The sequence below is a fragment of the Branchiostoma floridae genome, chromosome 6 (assembly GCF_000003815.2).
Source record: "Branchiostoma floridae strain S238N-H82 chromosome 6, Bfl_VNyyK, whole genome shotgun sequence".
Taxonomy (NCBI): Eukaryota; Metazoa; Chordata; class Leptocardii; order Amphioxiformes; family Branchiostomatidae; genus Branchiostoma; species Branchiostoma floridae.
The window spans coordinates 5,697,342-5,719,554 of NC_049984.1; the positions used below are offsets into that span (position 1 = coordinate 5,697,342).

Sequence of the window (22,213 nt, forward strand, 5' to 3'; positions counted from 1 at the left end):
GGCAACTCCCTTCCCAGCAAAGTAGGACCTCTAAATATCATGTACGTGTTATCATGATAATCATGTTAGATTTATCGTGAATCTTTATGTCACATCCACTACTGGTATATTTGGGGACTATCACGTTCTGACATTTGTTGGCTGCATTGTAACTGCCATATTGCTCATGGAATTATGATATTACTTAAATGACTGATATTCAATCAATATAATATCTAAAACTAAGAATTATAATATCTAACACTAATAATCTTAACAACATGAATATGAATCATATTAAAAAGAAGAAAGTGTTATCAATAAAAAATGCTACTTATACAATCTTGCACATGTCGTAAGTGATCAATACATTCAAAACTTATTCTCAAAGAAACGTTGCTTTCCACAAAATCTTATTCAACCAATTCATACATACATACATAGTCATACTACAACCATCATATAACCTTGATTCAACTAACGATGCCAGCCTAGAATTTCTGAAACTGGAAAATTAAGGCTAGGGCTAAGCCTCTACTCTGCCAGGCTCCACAAGTTGCTGGAAAAAATAGAAGAATTAGCAAAACCAATAATGTTTTCCTAACTTATGAGTTTGGGTTTTAGATAGATCCAAATGAAAAAAGGAGAACTCAAAAAGGAGTACACCCACAATACATGTATTTACTGACTACGCTCTGGCTGCAAAAATCAATACATGGTTCCAGTTTTCTTTGCAGCTAAACAGTGACACCCGGTGACTACCATGAAAACAACAGATATATTTTTCTACGTCTCAAAACAAGTTGTCCAACGAAGTTATGGAGGATTTAAGTCTTAAAGGCGTATCAAAGCCATAAAGGCTGTTGCATTTTTTTCTCATCACTTTACATAGAACATCCCTCCCCCGGGTTCTTGTAATATATATCCTTGTTAATATTATACGCAATGATTCCTTTATTTTATGACTAATGATGCTCACTTAAAGATTATCAATCAAAACCTTAACCTTGTTAATTATTCTACTTCAAATTCTCACTCAAAATCGGCTCCTGAAGTTCTGAAAATATATCTGTTAAGGGGTCAAAATCTAGTACGTCACTTCAGTCCAAGAGCTCCAATTAAAATGTCATGACTATGACGTGTCCGGAAAAGAAGGTATGCAAGCTGGAAGTCCTGCTCCATGGAAAGCCGCTAGGTTCATTTAACCAACGTAGCAAATAACATAAAGATACACGATCATACACCCATATTAACCTACGAGGGGCGTTCAATAAGTAATAACTCTGACCCACTTTCAGTTGTCTGATCTAGATGAAATTTTGCATGTGTAATGATTCATATCTCTATAGTTTATGTTGCAAAACAAACTCTGAACTAATTGTGGTTTTTGATTTACTGGTGTTTGAACTGAGTTAGGTGTGAATGGACCAGGTGTGAAATGGAGCCAGTTGAGCGTCGCGCAGTGATCTGGTTTTTGTATTTGAAAGGACGCACACCAAAGGAGACTTTTGATGAAATGAAATAAACTTATGGTGATGATGCCCCATCATATGACCTTGTAAAACGCTGGCATCCTGAATTCAAACATGGCCGGAAGTCTGTGGAAACAGCTCCCAGACCTGGTCGTTCCTCTTCTGCCATTGATGAGGCATCTGTTGGAGGACCAACCTGGGGTGTCCTACAAAAACGGTGTCCAGAGCTGCATCAAACGATGGGAGAAACGCATAACTCTGGGTGGTTCCTATGAAGAGAAAGACTAATAACTGTGCCAAGTTTAATTAATCTCCTGCTATGGGAAATGAGTCAGAGTTTTTACTTATTGAACGCCCCTCGTATGCTGTTCAGAGACAGACAGACAGGCATACAAAAATTTTGCTTACGGCGGAAGGACTTACGTAGCGGTAAAGGAATGGTGGGCTTGGTCTGAAGTTCAAACAACTTTTTGAAGCAACTTCCGGACTTCCTTTGTTAAGTAACGTTAAATCAAGTTTCCAGGTGGGCTGCATCACACCATGACCATGCATCCGTCAGTAGGGCTTCACGTGAATAGTGTAAAGCGACCATTTGGGTTTCATGCATCAACAAAGGCTGTTTCCTAAAAAAGCGTGCTCCAAGTGCAAACATTCTATGTCAAGATCGGGTTGTTGCTCGTTTGCCCATTCACTCCTTCAAACACAAGCCACAGGTAGACACGACAGGACGACCCGCGATCTTCTACACCAGGTTTGAGAGCTAAAACGGTAAGTTGAGCCCTTAGCTTGTTCTTCTGTGCATACATATTCTACATATTCTGTGCTACATACATTATATCTATAACGCTTACTTTTACATGACAAAATATTGGACATAGGCACATTTTTAGAATCTTACAGAAAATTGTAACATTGAATGAATTCCACCCGATAGAAGTCATGAAGACTTTATACATGTACGTGAAGTTATCAATAAGTCCTCGGCTGTACCGAGAAATAATAAGCACAGCTCAGATTTCGGAGCATAGATGTCAAGTATAAAGTCTTATATAAATACGTACCAAAATTCAAATTATTGTGATCATTACTTTGCAGGCGACACCCAGTAATGTTAGGTAAGGGAGAAGGAAAAAAACGTGGACAATTGATCTGACCTGATGTGGCGGGTCATCTTGCGCTGATCAATGGAAGTCAGACACCCAATTCTTTTTGCTTGAAATAGGAAGAGAATCATTATCAAACATTTTGACAATGTCTTTTGTTAATTTACGGCATGGGGAACTCGACCCACACATGTCTGATTACAATTCACACCACTTTTTTCTTGCCACTTATATCATACCTTCTGATTTGCAAAAACGAATGCCTGTAAAGTAATGACTGCAATGATTTGACATTTGGAGGATATAGATAAAAGGCTCCATACTATGAAGTTGTGCCTCAAAATTTGAGTTGTGCTTATCATTTCTAGGTGGGGCCGAGAACTTATTGATCACCCCTCGTATCATCATTGACAACGGGGCTCAAAAATTCCAACGGACACATGACGAAAAGTATGTTTCGGAACCTTTTTTTGTGTAGAGTGTGTATATGGGAGCGGCTGAGTTCATCAGCACACAAAGGAGTCTGTCATGGTCATAGTGAACATGGGAGCGGCTTGGACTACGGCTACGATACAAGTAGAAAACACCTTTGAATCTAACCTATCAGCACACAAAGGAGTCTGTCATGGTCATAGTGAACATGCCAGTGCCTTTGGTATACATAGCAGACTCTACTGTATGCGTACGCACTACTCTCTAATGAGCTGGTTGCTATGGACAGAATGGACAGAGTATTTAAAGAATGGACAGATTGTCAGAGCAATAGAGGATGGGCTACGGCGAACTGACAACTCAACTGTTATGGGGAGTCCAAAACATAGCACACACGTACAAGAACACAATATGAGTAATAGAATGTCAAGTTTGAACCTGAATAAACAGAGTTTAGGTTTGCAGATTTGAAGATTGGGAGACAGTGAGGATTGGGAGTGAGGATTTAGTCTCTACCAGACCCCGGGTCGCTAGAAACCGTAGAAAAAGAACAAATAGAGGAGTAAGCCGGCCAGGGGAGTGTAGCCGGCTAGGGTACAGTACGCGACTTACGCGACCCGGAGTCTGGTAGAGACTAGTGAGGATTGGACTGGAGAAAGTAGGGGCAGTTTGGATTGGGGAACTGAGGAGGGGTAGTGAGGTTTGCAGAAAGTAGGGGTAAGATAGAACCCAAGGAAGAGTGAGAATCTCGATCTCATTGATCGTTTTGGCTCGGCTCATACTTCACAAATAACCCGCCCGCCCACACACACACTCAAGCTCTGTTCTCTGTCGGCTTCTCCTTATTGGACCTCGGTCGACCGTGCCCATTCCTTCACCTTCATCGAGGTCCACCAGTGTGAATATACTGTATAATACTCCCAACTCGGAAACAAAGCGTTTAGTATGGGCTACGTGTGTTTTAAGTAGAGCTCTTCTGTGGTGAAGCCTGAACTTCCCCAGCGGAGACGGACAGACCTGTACAGGAATGAGAGGCCAACTTGTCATCGCTGGGGCCGCCTGCTGTCTGCTGTTTGTTTCAGGTAAGAAATGTAACGTTACCTACAAAGTCTGTTTTCGTTTATTTTTATTTGTTCCGCACAACGGTTAAAGTTGCGTGAGGCCTACGTCACATTTCCAAACCGGGCCCGGCTGGGCAGCCTTTGGGACAGTAAAGATTGATATAACGGTTAATAGGGCCTTCACACTGAAACCGAGTTAGCAGGAATCAAGCAGAACCAGCCGGAATGAAGTATTTGCAAAATTCGTGTGGGAATTCCAAATGGACCTTATATTCCCTTCACACGAGAAGGAATGAATCCAAATCCAGTCAGAATGAAAAGTCTTTTCTATTCCTGGGAATTCGTACAGTAATCGAGAAATTCTTACTGCATTCCAGATATTCTTTTGGCCACATTTGGGCAGGATTCGAAGTGGCTTGTCGTTTCGGTTGTCTATCGAATGAGATAAGAATGTTTCGAATAATGTTGGAATGCCGCAGAATGCAGTTCTAATGCAGTTAGAATAGTTAGAATCCACTTAGAATCCACTTCGAATGCCATTCGATATTTCTCCACTTCGAACGCACCTCGACAGTTTTTAACATGTCAAAAACTTTCGGGCCAGCCAAAAGAACGGGCACGAATAGCTGGAATACAGTAAGAATGTCTGGAACACACTAATTGCCAGGAATATGTCAGGAGTAGAAAAGAATTTTCATTCCGAAAGCATTCCGGCTGATTCTTGCTCTCGTGTGAAGGGGCCTTAAAAGACACCAAACTCCACAAGACGTAAAGCGGTGTATATTTTTACCTAACGTAACATTTTCAAACCTGGGCCCGGTCCCATCCGAGAGCACGCATCTACTGAAACTATTGTTTTTATGTGCTCATTTTCACTTGAGTCGAGTGGGGAAATAGGTGTTAAGTGCCTTCCCCGAGGGCACAACATTGGATCCTGCTTAGCTAGGGATTAGAATTCGGAACCTTAACATCCTAGCACTTGGCAATGTTGCTACCTTCAAACACCTCGTGCATCGCACAGAAATATTTTTTTCAGTACAAATTGGTATGTACGTATGCAGCTAAAACCAGTCTACAGCATCCTGTTGAGACTATATCTATAACTGTAATTAAAAGAAAGATATCTAATGATATTTACAAAATTTTGACAAAAACAGGCCCTTGGAAATATTCATGAAGCCATAGCTTATCACTGGAACCCTCTAAGAAAATGGTCTCATCAGGAGATTGTTGTGCAACTTGTCTCCTTTCCACCCATATGTTTTGTAAGTTGGAAGCATATTGTCTCAGCGTGCACAACCTTATTTTAAAAAGTACTACAATATTTAGACTTGGCAGCTGCAGATGTGAAATCTGATCTTCTTGTTGTGATTTGTGAACAATATGGCCAATTAACTTGTTGACATAGCACCCTCACAGGGGGGAGCAGACTGTCTGGCCAGAACAATGGGTTCACGGCTTGTTTACACGGTCACCTGGCTCTGGCTTACCTGCCAGACGCAGCTTGGGTTGCCTTTAAAAATAATGCACAAACATGTTTTCGGGCATTAGTGGTGTAAATAATTCTCTTTACCCTTTTACAAAATTTCAAGTACAGTTGTATAACACTACACTAGTTTCCAAGAAAATTATGGTCAGGCCTATGCAATATAGAGGATTATACAAATTACAGCAATGCATTTGGTGATCATAAAACTAAGCAAAGTGTACATGTGTATCCGCAATTCTAACAAAGGAAACAAACATTTCTTAGTCAGTCCAAAGCAAACCCAGGATGGATAAGGAGTTTGTAAGGAATTCTTCTGAAATTTCTGATGTTTGTTTTTTCTCTCCAAGTCCATAGAATAAATCACTGAAAATCTATTTGAGTCTTGAATCCCTTTTTGTATTAAAGACGACTATCTTGCGCAAGCGAGCAACTCCTCATTAGTTTTTAAGCCAAGGAAAACTCAGCTTTCTGTGAACTGTTCGGTACAATAATGTTTTGCATAACGAAAAGCTCAGTTTATGGTATTCAAATATACAGTGTGTGTAACAATATATCGGATAAGAGGCAGCAAGTTTGGCTATATGATCAGCGTCTAAAAACTAGTGTCTAGATTTTGTAAAGAGAGTCTAAATGTATATTAAATGAGAGTCTATGTCGGGTTAGGCGTGTGCTCCATCCCCCTCCAGTGACTGTCCAGCTTTGACTTGAAGGCATTGACAGAGTTCGGCAGCTACAACTTCATCCGCGGGCAGACAGTTCGAGGTGTTGATTGCCAGATGCTGAAAGAGTTTGATCTGGTTGGCTTCTTGTAATCTCCAAGCAGATCCTGCAATGACATAAAATAGTACCAAACTGGCCAAGGTGTGAAGTCAACCAAGAGGTGTCCATTTGCCCCAGGTAGCGAAACACCCCCTAAGGCTTAGGTCACATTTCCAAACCGGGGTCCGGTCGGGCAACTTTCGGGGGGGGGGGGGGGGGAGAATTATATAAAAGACATCGGAATACACAAAATGTCAACATAAGATCCATGGACATAATTTGTGTATATTTCTATGTATACATTTTTATTTTTCGTTTCTTTAATCATGCCGGCCGGGCACCGGTTTGGAAATGTGACCTATAGCTAGGCCTAAGCCGGCTTCACTCCTCTGCCAGCTTTTGATAGTATCTTATGCTACCGTGGGATCTGCTTGGAGATTAGGTTTCTTGGTCATACACAGTTATGGTATGTAATCTGTGTTTGACATGCATTCGTGTATGTCCACAGGCCTCGCCTTGGACTGTATTGTAGGAAACGGGGCATCCTACCGAGGAACAGTCTCTGTGACCAAAACGGGAAAGACGTGTCAAGAGTGGGACAGTCGGACGCCGCACGAACACAACTATGTACCTGCTGACTATCCGGCATCAGGGCTGGAGCAGAACTACTGCCGGAATGTTGGCGACTGGCACGAGGTCTGGTGCTACACCACGGACCCCAGCTCGAGATGGGAGGGGTGTGACGTGCGAGCCTGCGGTAAGTTAGATCCTGTAAACCCGAGCAAGTATACGTGTCCTGTATGAGGTTCTCATTTTTTCTGCTCCCAAACAAATAAACAAATGATCTGTATTTTCCCCAGTTAAGTGTACTAGAATTGATCTACTAGTTAATTCAATTTCAATGTATTATATATCTATATAAAAGCTTGTGTGATTTTCTTTCCAATGCTATCAAACTCATTACCATTGTTAACTCATGGAACACACACTAGGCCTGCTTACGAGGGCTTACGAACAATAAGTTTTCGGCCTCACCAAGAAATAACAAGCACAATTCAGATTTTCAGGCACAACTTCATAGTGGTGAAGTCTTTTATCAATATCCTCCAAATTTCAAATTATTGGAGTCATTACTTTCCCGGCATTCGTTTTTTCTGAATTAGAAGGTAAGTGGGGAGAAAAAGAAGGGTGAAGTGTGATCAGACATTTTGACCTCACACCTCAGGTTGCAGATAAATTGTCCACCTTTTTTTTCGTTATCCCTTACCTAACGTTACTGGGTGTCGCCTGCAACATAATGATCACAATAATTTGAACTTTGGTACACATTGATATAAGACGTTATACATGTACGTGGGGTTATCAATAAGTTCTCGACTTTACCGAGAAATAATAAGCACAGCTGAGATTTCGAAGCATAGATGTCAAGTATAGAAGATCTAAAGTCTTATGGAAATATGTACCAAAATTCAAATTAGTGTGATCATTACTTTGCAGGCGACACCCAGTAATGTTAGGTGAGGGAGAAGGAAAAAAACGTGGACAATTGACCTGACCTGAGTGTGTGGGTCAATTTGCGCTGCTGGAAGTTAGAAACCCAATTCTTTTTGCTTGAAATAGGAAGAGAATCATTATCAAACATTTTGACAATGTCTTTTGTTAATTTATGGCATGGGGAACTAGACCCACACATGTCTGATCACAATTCACACAACTTTTTCTCGCCACTTACCTTCTAATTTAGGAAAAACGAATGCCTGGAAAGTAATGACTCCAATGATTTGAAATTTGGAGGACATTGATAAAAGACTTCATACTATGAAGTTGTGCCTGAAAATCTGAGTTGTGCTTGTTATTTCTTGGTGAGGCCCTCGTACGTGAGTGGGCCACCAAAAAAGTGCCCAAATTTCCCCGCTTCTGTTCAACTCTGTATCGTCCGGTTGTTATGGCTGCAGGTGTCAATGATTAAATCAACCTCCTTGATTAAATCAATCCCTTGTTCAGGTATGTAGGATGGTGTCCCTATATCTCACCACATTGGAGTTGTCTGCAATGATGACGAGTCTTGTTCCGCCCCACATCATGACTCTTCCTCCACCAAGAAACGCTGAAAGTTACTCTTGCCGTGATAGCGTGAGGCTCTCCTGCCACCTCCACGCGTTGATTCGGCCATATCCAACTGCCGAAAGGGCAAATATACTCTACTCAAATGAGCTGAAACAAACTTGTATGTTCTGTATACCCAACGTGAAGTGAAAAGAGGATTGATATCATTGAATCACTGACACACGCGCCAATACCAACAGAACGATAGTATTGAACAGAAGCAGGGAAATTTGGGCACTTTTTTGGTGACCCACTCATGATCACGTAAGCGGGTCTAGTGCTTGTTCCATGAGTTTTCAATGATGATGACTTTGATACCATAGGAAAGGGAATCACACAAGCTTTCTAGAGAGAAGCACCTGGTATGAAAACAGAACAATAAATACTAGTACTAGTGTCCCGCTTGCAGAAACTACTGAAAAAATGTAGCTACTTTTGTATCACAGGTAAAGGGCACATTTTCTTACGTACAACATAACATAACATGAAGCCTTAGACATCCAGGCAAGAGGATACATAGTACAAAAGATATTCAAGCAACTCTGTATTTTAATTCCCCCCAAAATTCCAAATGTTGTGGATTGACTGTATGATGTTTGTTGTTTCAATGGATAACTGAAGGTGAAAAAAGAACTCATTGAAACCTAGAAATGTAGACGCCTAGAGAGAAGAAAACTGTTGATCAACTTCAATCGAAGACATAAATGTGCTACTAACAGTCCTTTCTCCTGGGACAGGTGTGAATGCCGCACTGGGGAAGACGGCGCAACAATCAAGTATCTCGTCTAACGGGGCCCCCAGCCGTGCCGTGGACGGGAATTACGATCCCAACTACTTCGCTGATACCGCTTCCTGTACACACACTGAGGAGGAAGCTAATCCCACCTGGTGGGTGGATCTTGGTCGACCGATCATGTTTGGCAGGTATGTGTATGTTATGGGTGCATATGTACATAATCGTTAAGTCCACACAAACACGTACCCACTTACGCACGCACGAACACACATACACACACACAAGCACGCACGCACCGCGGCACGCACACACGTACACAGAGATAGAAGAGAGAGGGAGGGAGAGAGAGAGAGAGAGAGAGAGAGAGAGAGAGAGAGAGAGAGAGAGAGAGAGGGAGAGGTACATGATGCATACGTGCACTCACACACACGCACAGACATGGGAAAGTAAGCAACAAATCTGTATGTTGTTTGAAAATGTCAATGACAAGCGCCATCGCATTGCCTTTAATTTGATTTGATTTGATTTATTCCGATGTATAATCATGAGAAATACAGCCAGGGCTACCCAACTATCAACGGCTAGCCCTTGATAACAATACAATATGTAATATTCAATAACAGCATTAACGATACAGGTAACTTTGGCTACAGAGGCGATCCGTGTTTACAGGTTGACTAGCAGTCGTACGATCTGTGATATCAGTTTATGATACAAGTAATATGACATCTACAGGGTGATCATCATTAACCGCGGGGACTGTTGTCAGGAACGACTCAACCCCTTCAACATCCACATCGGGGATTCCGAGCTCATCCACACGAACCCCAAGTGTGGAGGTGACCATCAAATCGACGTGAACCAGCCGGCCATTTCCGTCCCGTGTGAGGGGATGAGGGGCCGTTATGTGGGCATCCGTCTCCCCGGCACCCCCAGAATACTGACTCTGTGTGAAGTACACATATCGGCGGGTAGGTCTTCAACATCCTACCGTCACTCTTCATTGTTCATGTATACGTTTTAAAGGGTGGTTTACAAATTTAAAAAAATATCAAAAATGTATCAAAGAAATGTATAACTAGAGTTCCACGAACACATACCTTTGCCAAATAAACCAGGTTTGTTATGTAGAATGATGTCTGTAGACATAAATGTGTTACTCATTACATTTTATTTTATATGCCTGGAGTTGGGTCCCATTGCTTATACAAATTAGATCCCTATTTACATAATAATATTGAATTGTATCAAGCATCACTTAAGTTATCAGCATACCAAAATCATGATGATCCTTTCATCCTTCTTGAAACCGGCTCCTGCAGTTCAAGGAGCAAATTAGCTGTTAATTTGCATAACTAGTATCTCATTGTGTAAGTTTTTACTTAGGCTATCTACATACCAAAAATCATGACGATCTGTCAACACGTTCTTATTTTCCATTAATTATGCAAATGAGATCATCATCTGCATAATTAATAATGTATTGATATTTCTTTCTTTCTCAGCTACAAATGTGACAAGTTTGAAAGTCCTATAAAGGAATGCAGTGGATTTACAAACTTTCCTCATTAATTATGCAAATTAGCTGCCAATTTGCATGATTAGAATTCCATCATGTAAGTCTTCCCTTTGGCTATCTACATACCAAAAATCGTAACGATCTGTCAACACGTTTATATTTTCTCATTAATTATGCAAATGAGGCCGTCATTTGCATAATTAATATGCATTGATATTTCTCTCTTTCTCATCTATATATGTGACAAGTTTGAAAGTCCTATCGTGAAATGCAGTGGATTTATAAACTTTCCTCATTAATTATGCAAATTAGTTGCTGATTTGCATAATTAGTATTCCATTATGTACATTGTTACTTGGGCTATCTACATACCAAAAATCATGACGATCCATTAACACGTTCTCTAGTTATTCTCGTCCAAAGTTTGAAAGGAAACCGGAGCCTGCAGTTCTAAAAAAGCCGCTAGGGGGTCCAAACTCACAGTACTTACTCTCTGCCCCAGGGGCTATCTACCACTCAAAAATCATAACCACAGCATGTCCAGGACACGAGATATCAAAAATTGAGGTTCTGCTGCAGTACCTTAGCAAGCCGCTAGGGGGTCCATTATCGAACTTGACCTTCGTTTTCTCGACCCCTACCCACCTACCAAATATTATCGGGATCCATCCAAGGCTTCTCGAGTTATGCTGTTAACAGACAGACACACACACAGACACACACATACACAGACTCACAAGCCCAAAACATAACCTTAACCATTCTGGCAAAGGTAATAAATATAGTAACGTTACTGTGAGACTGTCTCAGCACTAGATTTCCGTTGCTGACGACGACTTTAGCACTGGTGTTCCAGTGCTGAGAGAGGGACCCGCTACTTTTGTAATACTAGTATTTGCATTCCTGGCTGTGGCAGAATGAATGGCATTGATAATGAATGGATGAATGAAAACCTTTATTGTACATTTCTGTCCCACTTGGCTAAGCACCGGACACATGTTAACAACCATATACATATTTGTGTACAAAAAAACGTCTAATCTACTCCAGTACATTCCAATAATGAGAACATGGTTGGTGCTGTTCACAGAAGTCATGAAGTGCTCCCCTGGGTATTTCCGCTGTGCAAACAAGTACACGTGCATCCTGTCATGGAGGCGTTGTGACGGGACCCCAGACTGCTCGGACGGTAGTGATGAGGAAGAATGCGGTAAGGCAGACATCACAATTTAATACATGCAGTTCTGGCCATCGAATACTCGCACGAGAAGTACTGAAACATTTCATTATAAAAACTTCTTCTCCCCGAGAAAGTCACAAGGGTCTGCTGACAAACATGCAAAGAAACACCGGATGTTGACCAGCTCAAACTCCGAGAAGAGCTCTAGTACATGAAACCAACCCTCGGCCCCAGTTTTTACCGGTGCCATAAGTATCAAAGCTGGCTGACTCCCTTTGGTCGGCTTAACTCCGGCTGAGTCCCTTTGGCCGGCTATATTCCTTGTCCAGCTTTGATACTATCATTATGGCACCGGTAAATCTACCTGGAGATAGCTTCAAAGCGACGTGGATGAATGACATGGAATCCGTTTGATTCAATTTTCAGTGTGCTCGAGAATTCATAAGGATTTCCAGATCAGAAGCAGACTCACCATGTTACCAAATCAGCTGCACCAGGCGACGTTCGACGATATACAAAATTCCACTGCCGTGGAGCTTCTCAACAGTTCCTACAGCATCGCGGGGAAACACCATCCGGAGCTACGAGAATTCGTGTCTACTGTACTTTTCCCGAGGTGCAATTTGACTAAAGAGAACATGTAAGTAGCCAATACCTCTATTGAACTAATCCCCTGAAGAAGATCTACCGCAGGCAAGACATGGTCAAAATGGCTAAACACCATCCGGTGTCAATTGGATAGTATTTAGCCCTTTGGGTGCAGTTTTGCCCCCAGTAGATTTGCTTGGAGTAGTCGAGAATCCGCAGTAACGATCTCTTACCTCTAGCTGCGTCCGCGTATGGTCATTAATCAGTTATTTTTCATCAAGTAATATTGACCCTCAGCCATTGATGCCTTCATTCTCTAGCTTTCTTTGCCGACAGCATCACATTGTGATGTATGTATATATCCTCATGATATCTATCGATTGGTACTGAATGTAGCTCATTCCTTTAGTGGCAGACAGCTGCTGCCGTGCCGTTCTTGGTGCGAGGAAGTGTTCAGCATGAGTGGTGACCTGATGAGGGACCTTCTGCCGCCATGTGAGGTGTTCCCGTCACCACCGCACCGCTGTTGGAACCCGGAACCAGATAAGAATGAAGGAAGCACGGAAGGTGGGAATCAGAACCGATTGTTTTCGCCATGCGACTGTCAGGTAAGCCTGAGTATCAGCCTGGTGAGTTTACCGTGGCTCCCATACTCACCCCTCACCAACCAACTTTACCGTGGCTCCCACTGACTCAACTTGGTTGGTGAGCGTGAGTATGGGAGTCAATATGAACCAACCAGACTGATACTCAGGCTACTGTCAGGTGGTCGCATGATTTCGTATTACCTATCCGTTATCGTTCCGTTTGGCTATTTATACATGCCAGCCCGACATGTACTCTTCAGTCTTCACTAGCGCTATTGGTTTCAACTGAGCCGTTAATTGCAGTACCAAACCAACCGGCGTTCCACCATTTATCATCATGATATAGTAATGGCATGACAAGCCTTTTTTTTATCAATTGGCTGCCTGGCTTGTAATTGATTGATGTTTTTACACCTTTTGAATCATATCAACCTACTTGAATGAAAATTGTGAGCTATAAACGCCGTACCTCAGTAGCACCTGAAGCATAATCTTGTCGAAGATAAAAACGTCGGCTTGTATAGACATTCATTTAATATGTGTAGTTTGAAAATAAATATTGATTTTCTTTCTTTCTCTCCCTCAGTTTGTTACTATGGCACTGGCATAAACTACCGTGGAACTTGGAACACAACTACTTACGGGGCAAAGTGTCTTGAGTGGTCAGCCGATAACTACAAGACTGATTACCCCTGGGCTAACCTGGACAAAAACTACTGCCGCAACCCTACCGGTCTCCAGCGGCCATTTTGTTTGACCGAGGACGGTAGCAAGGAGGAGTGTGACGTCATCCCCTGCAGTAAGTCAATGTCTTGTTACAAAAAAGACGTGATACTCTGCACCTTAATGATTTATTATTACATTAACCAGCATGTTACATTTTGCGCATCAAAAGCAATTATGAAAGATGCAATATGGTTAAAATCATACTTTTTTGCTGTTTGAAGTTTATTTAGACCCACAATTTGGCTTACCAATAGTAGATCACAGTACATTGCAGTTATTCTTCCTTACCAGAATACATAACTTTAGAAAAAAATGCATGACATACAGGAAAATAACAAGTACATATACATGAGCAAATATCTCATGATTTGACAATTTCAAACCATTCTGTACTTGCTGTTTTCGCTTGATGACATGATCTTTATAATGATTCCGATATATCTTTAAAGTTTCTATTGTGCAACATTTAGACTCCGTCAGCTGTGCAGACAGGGGGCCGCCAACCAACGGTAAGAGAACTCCGAGCAAAAGGTTTTACCTGTTGGACGAAAAGGTGACGTACACGTGTAACGATGGCTACATGCTGGAGTACGGTTATCCTCGGGAAGTCAGATGCCAACAGGGGAACTCCTCGTCCGTCGGCGTCTGGGAACATCACATGCCCACTTGTTCAGGTACGGCTATGAAGGTTAGACATCCAGGTAAACAATATTCAAATACAATTCAATCTCTACAACTGGATAATAAAACGGAGATTTACTAATGGAGGTTTTGCAATTGAGTGACATCCATCACTCTTCAGTTCATCTTCATTTGTCAGGTGTTTAGTATTTGTCTTTAACTTTCTAAATCCTGCACAACTCTTGGTTTCCACAAGTTTATTACTTAACATTGTTGAAGAATAGGTTTGACGTAGAAAGGTTATTCATATTGTTTTTTTGTTTCTTAAGATTTTTATGCAGCCGTTTGTAAATAAGACAGAGATAATGTTTGGTATGCTATTTTGAAAATTTCCGTTTTTTGGACAAACATGTTCGCGTCCACAGATTGCGACCATAAGCGAACAAAATTACTGTCGTGGCCAAGAAAAACGTACTAAACAATTCCATACGTACATTGTAATTAATAGCAAAACGCGTTAGGCTATAGCCACCTGTACGGAATTATGTTTTGACATAATTTCTTACATGCTTGTTCACCCTCTGTCCAGTTAACTACAAGCGGAGGCTGCAAAAGGAGCTACTAGAGACATACAGTGCGAGTCTGGCACCTGAAGAAAATGTCACCATCAACTTCACGGGGGTAGTGGAAGAAATCGTTGACTTGGTAAGTACTATATCTAAGAAATCTTAGGATCCTTTAATTTTCGTTTCCATGAAAATCACTGAATTATGGTGACTTTATGGGTGATAAGATGCATCAGTACACAACAAGATTAATGTTATGACTTTTTATCAATTTCAGGATGAAAAGAAGGAGCAGCTTCTCGCTTCTTTGATCATCGACTTTGTAAGTTTGCACATCCGTGTTGACTCTGTAGCCTATGTTGCACAATTTCTCTCTGTCAGTGGCTGACGTGGACGTTCATCTCTGAGCCAGGAGACTGACTTTGGCGTAGTATTTGAAATTCAGACCAATGGGAGTCTCTGATTCTTTGTCACAATGGACACTTATCATCAAAGCCTTCAACACCATGGTAACAGGCAGTTCTCAGTCTAGCAATTGGACATTTTTCCACATACCGATGGATCAACAGGATTAGGAGGTCCCCAATTCTCCTGACTTGGAGGCGTTCATGATCAAGATCCGGGGGCCTGACCAGTCGCTATTAACTGTTTCAACTTTTTAAATTATTATTTTTTCATTGAACAAACGTGCATAACATATGAACATATGAACAAAATCTTATAGTTAATGTTAACTTCTGGTTGAAGCAAAACTGGTAACTTTGTGTTAGGAAGTAGATGTAATCCATGGCCAGTCATGTCCCTTTGGATCATGGAGAACAACTTTTCCTTGTGACTTCCTTAATTTTTCCTATTAGACATGGTACGACGCTCGGCTGAAGTGGGACCCAAAGTATTACGGTGATAACGACAGGTTCAGCATTCCTGGCAAGGATATTTGGATCCCACCATTTACTCTCAGGAAGAAGTAGGTGGAAATGCTTTGTTCAATCAACCAGATTTAGATAAATCAAAGCATTCATCATATTTTTTTCAGTATAAAATAAAGGCCTATGCGTTATATGGCCAAGGTTTCAAAGCCTTTGACTGGAAAAATATCTTGTCCAAAGCAAGATGCGTTGCATACTTGAGACGAATCGAAGAGACAATGTTATAACCCCTGACAGGTCCAGATGATGTGCCCTGGGAGAGGCACTTCCCTCATGCGAAAATGAGTATCTAACTTCGAATAGGGACGTCTCTCTGATAGGACACTAAATGGAGGTCGTTAAAGAACTGGCCTACCACATGAGTCATCGAAAAGCGTAAGGTTCCATTCCGGTGGTAGTGGATCAAGCAAAAATGTCTGTGTATGCAGCTTGTACTGGTCATGATGACAAACCCAGTGTCTTACACCATGAGCCGGTTTTCCGGGTATGCAGTAGTGCCAGTACAAACAAACAAAGATAAAAAGTTACAGGAATCTCTTTGTGACCTCCCTTCCAGTGCCAACCCCCTCCACCAAGGCCTACCCAAGGACGTGCCGGTGCGTGTGAGCAGCACCGGTCTGGTCCAGTGGAGAGTGGAGACCCTGACCACCACCGTGTGTGAAGCCAACCCCTTCCTCTTCCCCGCAGACACCATGGAATGCGAAGTCTGTTTTTCTGCAACCACGGCAATCGAGCAAACCATACGTAAGGGTTTCGGATATTCCAGAGAACTCTGATGTGTTTCTAAACATGGCCCAAAAAGTTTGGACTATTTAACTTGGTCTATCATATTTCTTTAACTGTTGTTTATATGACTGATAGCTTTCAGTTATTGCAGTTGACTGAATGGAAAGGACGTTTTTCCAATATGATAGATCTTTCAATGGCAATTCTGGAGTGACCAATGCAAATCTTCCTTGGCATCAATATGTCCTGCGTCCTATTCTGGTAGCAATATGTCCTAGTGAGACGCCAAATAGTAATTACTCAAGCAACTGGATATGATTCCGGAAAAATCTGCTTTCCCCATGATGATGTTCCTAAAAATATACAGTTGCTTGAGTAATCGATATTTGGCATATCCTATAACCAGGATGTCTAAACTTCATCGACGTTCTGGTATAGGGTTTAGACATTTAGAGACATCCTACATGTACTGTATATTAACTACAGAATGCCACGAGGGAAGCTCCGCATCCAATGTGCGCCATCCCTGCGGCTTCTACTCCCCAGCAGAAGAGGATGGAGAATGGTACCGGAGTGTTAAGATATCCGACGAACAAAACCAGACGAAGGCGTGCTTTGCCCTACACCTGGCGAGGATCCCCAAGTTCCACATCGCCACTACTGTTGGACCCTGCGTCATCCTGATTGTGCTGATGACCATCACCTTCATAATGCCCATAGGAGTGGGAGACCGGATCTCCTTCGGAGTGACCATTCAGCTCTCTATGGTCGTCTCTCTCGTGTTTGTCACGGAAGTTCTTCCTGTCAAGGGATCTCTGCCATTTTTCGGTGAGCGCTAGGTGCTTCTTCCACTCCTGATGTCATCACTTCTGCTACACTCTTCCGCTCCAGAACTCCGCACACCTTCCTCTGGGGACCAGAGCCTCTGATCTTCCTACGTGCATGCTAGGTGCAAGCACTTGACTTAAACCATGCCATTTTACAAGCAATCATTGAAATACGTTGTAACCACATGCATACCCTTTCTGGTAGCTACTACTGGATACAGTGTCACTGACGGAAGATAACGTATGTTATCTGAAACGGCTGGCCGTTTCCAAAAGCATACTCAGTTGCTTGTGAATGAGTCATTACTATTTGGCGTATTTTATTACCTGGATATCTAACTACTGGATTTATTATCTATAATTTTCCAGCCACGGTGATCATCGTGTGCATGGGCCTGATGGGACTGTTCCTCTTCCTCACCTTGGCCGTCATCTACATTCACGGCAAAAAGGGGAGCTTGTCTCCGATGACGAGGGTTATTTTCCTCCGCTACACAGCAAGGTACTGAACATTCGTCTGTTGTCCCGGATCATATGATGAAATCATTCATTTACGTCACTTCTTGATGATGCATTTCTTTCAATCTTAGTCGTCAAGAGGTACTAGTATACGGTATAATGAAGGACGTATCTTCGTGGCACCAAAGAAGCTTGAACCTTTGCATGCAGCCTTACTTTGTTTGCAATTTCGTAAGATAGCGTAAATGTTTCAAAGGCGTAGTGTCCATTTCCTGTTTTCGTTCGTAGGAACGACTGAAAATATGAAATATCTCGAAAGTCACTTTCTAATATAAATTTAGATAAACCTTCGGCCTTCATGCAGTACAGGCGTACACGTGCTGTGGTACTAGTATGCTTTGCAGACACCTCCACAGTGAGGAACATCATTTCTAAACTGTTTCATCATTTCCGTAAATAGTTTCATCATGTTGGTGGATCAATCGAACAATCTTCTTCGTTTCACAACCTCTTTTTATTCTTCTGCACCAGTCACCGAAACGTCTGCAGAAGAATAAAAAGAGGTTGTGAAACGAAGAAGACTGTTCGATGTTTCATCATTTACATAGGATATTACTTCTGGGAGATCTCACGGAGGGCAAGCAAGCCAGCACGGGTGTCGCCTATGAAGATCCCATGACCAACTTGTTTGACCGTGACATGACGTCCACTGGATCCTCGGGAGAGAACGAGCCGATGTTGATGACCACTGAGGCGGTGAAGAAAGAAAACGAGGACCTGGTCCAGGCTGTGAAGATTGGCATGACCGAGTTGAAGAACGAGATGAAGAAGCTGACCAAGGCAGTAAAGAACGAGGAGGAGGTGTCCGAATACACCCTGCTGGCCAAGGTCCTGGACAGGCTGTGTCTGATCCTGTACGTCATCAGCATCGTGGTAGCCATTCCTTTTACCTTGTCCAAAGAGTGATGTAGCTCCAAAAGTAACCCGATGTGGTAGCAGTATATTAAAGGCGAAGTATCTGGAATTTTCATCAAGCAGCAGCTCTGTTCTTGTAGTCATTTCAATACTATCAATCCAATAGCATTAGTCGCCTTGTGGGATAAGCTGGCGGTGTTGAAATATGTGTTAAGTATTTAGTCTTTGTTTGACCAGGTATTTGATCGGGGAAAGAGCATGATGTAGCTCCAGAGTTGACAAGCTGTGGTAGCTGTATAAGTATGCACAACGCCACAAACTCAGCAAGCCACATGTCAAACTATCTGCAATTTTCATCAAACAACAGCCTTGTATCTTGTAGCATGATGCAGCTTAGTCATTTTGGCACTATTCGTCCATTAAAGTTAAGATTTCTTGTGGGATACGCTGACTGCTGTGTGAAAAGCTATTTGTTGAAAGATATGTTAAGTTATCTAGCCCTTACCCATTAAGAAGGAGGTTTAAATAGCTTTGCCACTAACAAACACTGTGTTTGTTTTTAAAATTAGAAAAATCAGTTACTGTGTGACGATGTGAAAATGCAGCAAACGCTTGCTCACCTGGAAATGATCAAAAACTAAGACGTTTTAAGAGGGTTTTGTTGAATGTCACCTTATGTTATGTGTTTGAAACATAATCTTATAGCCAATTGTCAATCTGAGAAAATCAGACTAAAATCTTTAAGTAGATACATTTTAACATCTCATCAACTAGTTTGTTTTTACCATATGTAACCAGAGCACTGTCAGAGAATTGTCAATCTCAGAAAATCATTAAGGTCTACAACTACAATGGCAAAGACTAAAATCTTTAAGTAGATACATTTTAACATCTCATCAACTAGTTTGTTTTTACCATATGTAACCAGAGTACTCTAGAAAACTTTTATCTTCAAATATGTAGACCTATTACCTTACAGTTTGACTAGAATGCATGATATCTTAAACACCATATTAAACAACATTAAGTTCGGACTGAGCACTCAATACTTCTGTAATACATGCTATGATGTGTCCTGATGCTTTCATTTACAATAAAACAAATTCAAATCGTAAAACTAATTGTTGCAATGACTAAATGCATTTTGATGTACGTGAGACTAGTGGGTAATCTACCGCATTATGTGAAGTAGCATGCATGTTTAAGTTCCTGAAATTAATATCTATCGGAAAATAATACCCTCTTGTGGCGATAATTTTTGAAAATAATGCATGTGGTGAGATTTATATTGCTCATCCGACTTAATTTGTCAACATATTATGTCATATACATGTTAAACTATGAAATAGGCTTCCTCTTTTGGTCCGTGTTGTCCATAATGATACTGTTTTGATGATCAAGCATGACTAGGACCTCTCAACATTATATTTGCGCAGCGTTCTTACAAGTTATGCTACATTTATCGTGAATCATAACCACTTTAATAACTGGTATATCAAGTTTGACTGTCACGTTCTGGCGTTTGTTGGCTGGATTGTAGCTGTGGCATATTGTTCATGGAATTACAATCATCGTAATAACCCAGTTAAGAATCAGCAGTCTACGGCCACATCACGTTGAGTACACCCGATCTCGTTCGATCTCGGAAGTTAAGCAACGTCGAGTCCGGTCAGTACCTGGATGGGAGACCGCTTGGGAACGGCGAATGCGCCCCCCAAGTCCCTATTGCTCACCCTGGGATCGTGATCGAAGTGATCAGGGAAGGGTTTTTTATTATGCTGCTTTATTGCCCCAAAAATGATGCATATAATTTCCAAAATCACTGTTTAAGTTCCAAACAAGTGTCCGATGTGTCTTGAGATGAAATAATTAGCAGATTCTGGGTTTTCAATGGAAAAATTAACAAGAATCTAAGCAGGTGTTAGGTCAAAGTAATAAAAAACATTTGTTTTGAGCAAAACAATTATGGAAACACCCCCAAACCTTTATCAATCAATGAAAAACATCTCACATCAATCTATTCTTCAGAATTCGTACATTGGAGTTTTAAAGAAAGCCTAACAAAGAATGATATATCTTGACAAACAGTGGGTCAAACATTATTGATAAAATTTACAATTGTTATTAGAATATTATCATATGGAGCTGAACATGATACCGAGTGTTCGGGTTCCGAGGCACTTGGAGATGCCAGCTACCTTTCGGCAGCCCCCCTTGGTCAGGACTTAGAACACAAGGCTATCATTGTGCAGGATCCCTTTTATTTTTGAATCTGTAAGTGATAGTAAAACACTTTGCAATCTATTTAACCTATACTCCTTTACATGACAAGAAAATGCTCCAAAAATTGTTGAGCATCCCCGTGTCAAGTGTCTGAAGAATTGATCATCGTGCAAAACAATGAACAAGTGTTATTCGTACACCTTACTGTGCGAGAGTTGTGCCACTTTTTAACAGCTACACTGCACAGAGGTTACATGAGATGCTTGTGACCATCTTTCCATCCAACATCTGCTTATAGAGTACATGTTGGCTCTCAGCTGGTGTGATCTTTCCCCATGTGGTAAGCTGTGTGGAGACTGGCACCTCCGAAAAGTAAGGTCATTTTCTGAAGCAGAAATTCAACAACCATGAATAAAGTACATCACTTGATAACAAAATATCTTACTCTACTTACTCAAGTCAAAATGAGCACCTAGCTTGAGTTACGTGTAGGGACGTCATCTTGGATGGGACGTACATATCTGGACACCCTGTGTTTGAGGAGAGACAAATCTCAAGCATGTAAAGAACCCAATATATATTCATTGAAAAAAGTCCTTTACAGGATAAGTGAATCAAACGTATCAGTGCAGTTTTACGCAGCTTGTCCTCCTGTATAAAACTGGTGTGTGGAACACCGGATGCTGTAGGCAAAAAAAAAAGAAAAAAAAAAAAAAAAAGAATCAGCAGTCATAATTGAATATAGAAACAGGCAGATATCATAATGTAGCGCCGGACCAAAGGTTTTGCCCATTCTGTCCATAGCAAATTGAAGATGAATTTCACTTTGTCATGATGTGCAGTAGGTACAATGTTTCACGTAATGAGTTATTCTCATCCCTCGAATCAAATACAACCGATTTTAAGAGACTCAATGCTACAGACAGATTTGATTATATATTCAGATGTAACAACTCCCACAATGCTAAAATAGGTAAATATATAAAAGACTGCTTTGTCATAAGAAAAAATGCCGAAACTCATAATTAGCCCCACTCGATTGTAATACAATATCAATGATTTAGGCTAGCTCTTATTGTTCTAGAAATTAGGATGCCAATTTCATTCTATATTAATAATCTGCATATGTACTAAGTTTGATACTTGTTTTAGTACTTAGGATGATAAGTTTGTTTCTCCTTTTTAAAGTTTGCCATACATTGTACCGTGT

General features: G+C 41.3%; 1 protein-coding gene and 1 pseudogene across 1 annotated transcript; both read left to right on the forward strand.

Annotated features, from left to right (window-relative positions):
• Nucleotides 1-3,901: 3,901 nt before the first annotated feature.
• Nucleotides 3,902-20,375, forward strand: LOC118418639. Its single transcript, XM_035824647.1, has 16 exons — nucleotides 3,902-4,068; nucleotides 6,804-7,052; nucleotides 9,139-9,325; nucleotides 9,873-10,108; nucleotides 11,747-11,866; nucleotides 12,263-12,476; nucleotides 12,834-12,991; nucleotides 13,598-13,810; nucleotides 14,208-14,411; nucleotides 14,948-15,063; nucleotides 15,202-15,246; nucleotides 15,782-15,891; nucleotides 16,410-16,597; nucleotides 17,066-17,407; nucleotides 17,776-17,908; nucleotides 18,474-20,375. The coding sequence occupies exons 1-16, from the start codon at nucleotides 4,014-4,016 to the stop codon at nucleotides 18,829-18,831; spliced, it is 2,928 nt and encodes a 975-aa protein (XP_035680540.1). The 5' UTR covers nucleotides 3,902-4,013; the 3' UTR covers nucleotides 18,832-20,375.
• A 3-nt stretch (nucleotides 20,376-20,378) lies between these two features.
• LOC118418718 lies at nucleotides 20,379-20,493 on the forward strand (annotated as a pseudogene).
• The last annotated feature ends 1,720 nt before the right edge of the window (nucleotides 20,494-22,213 follow it).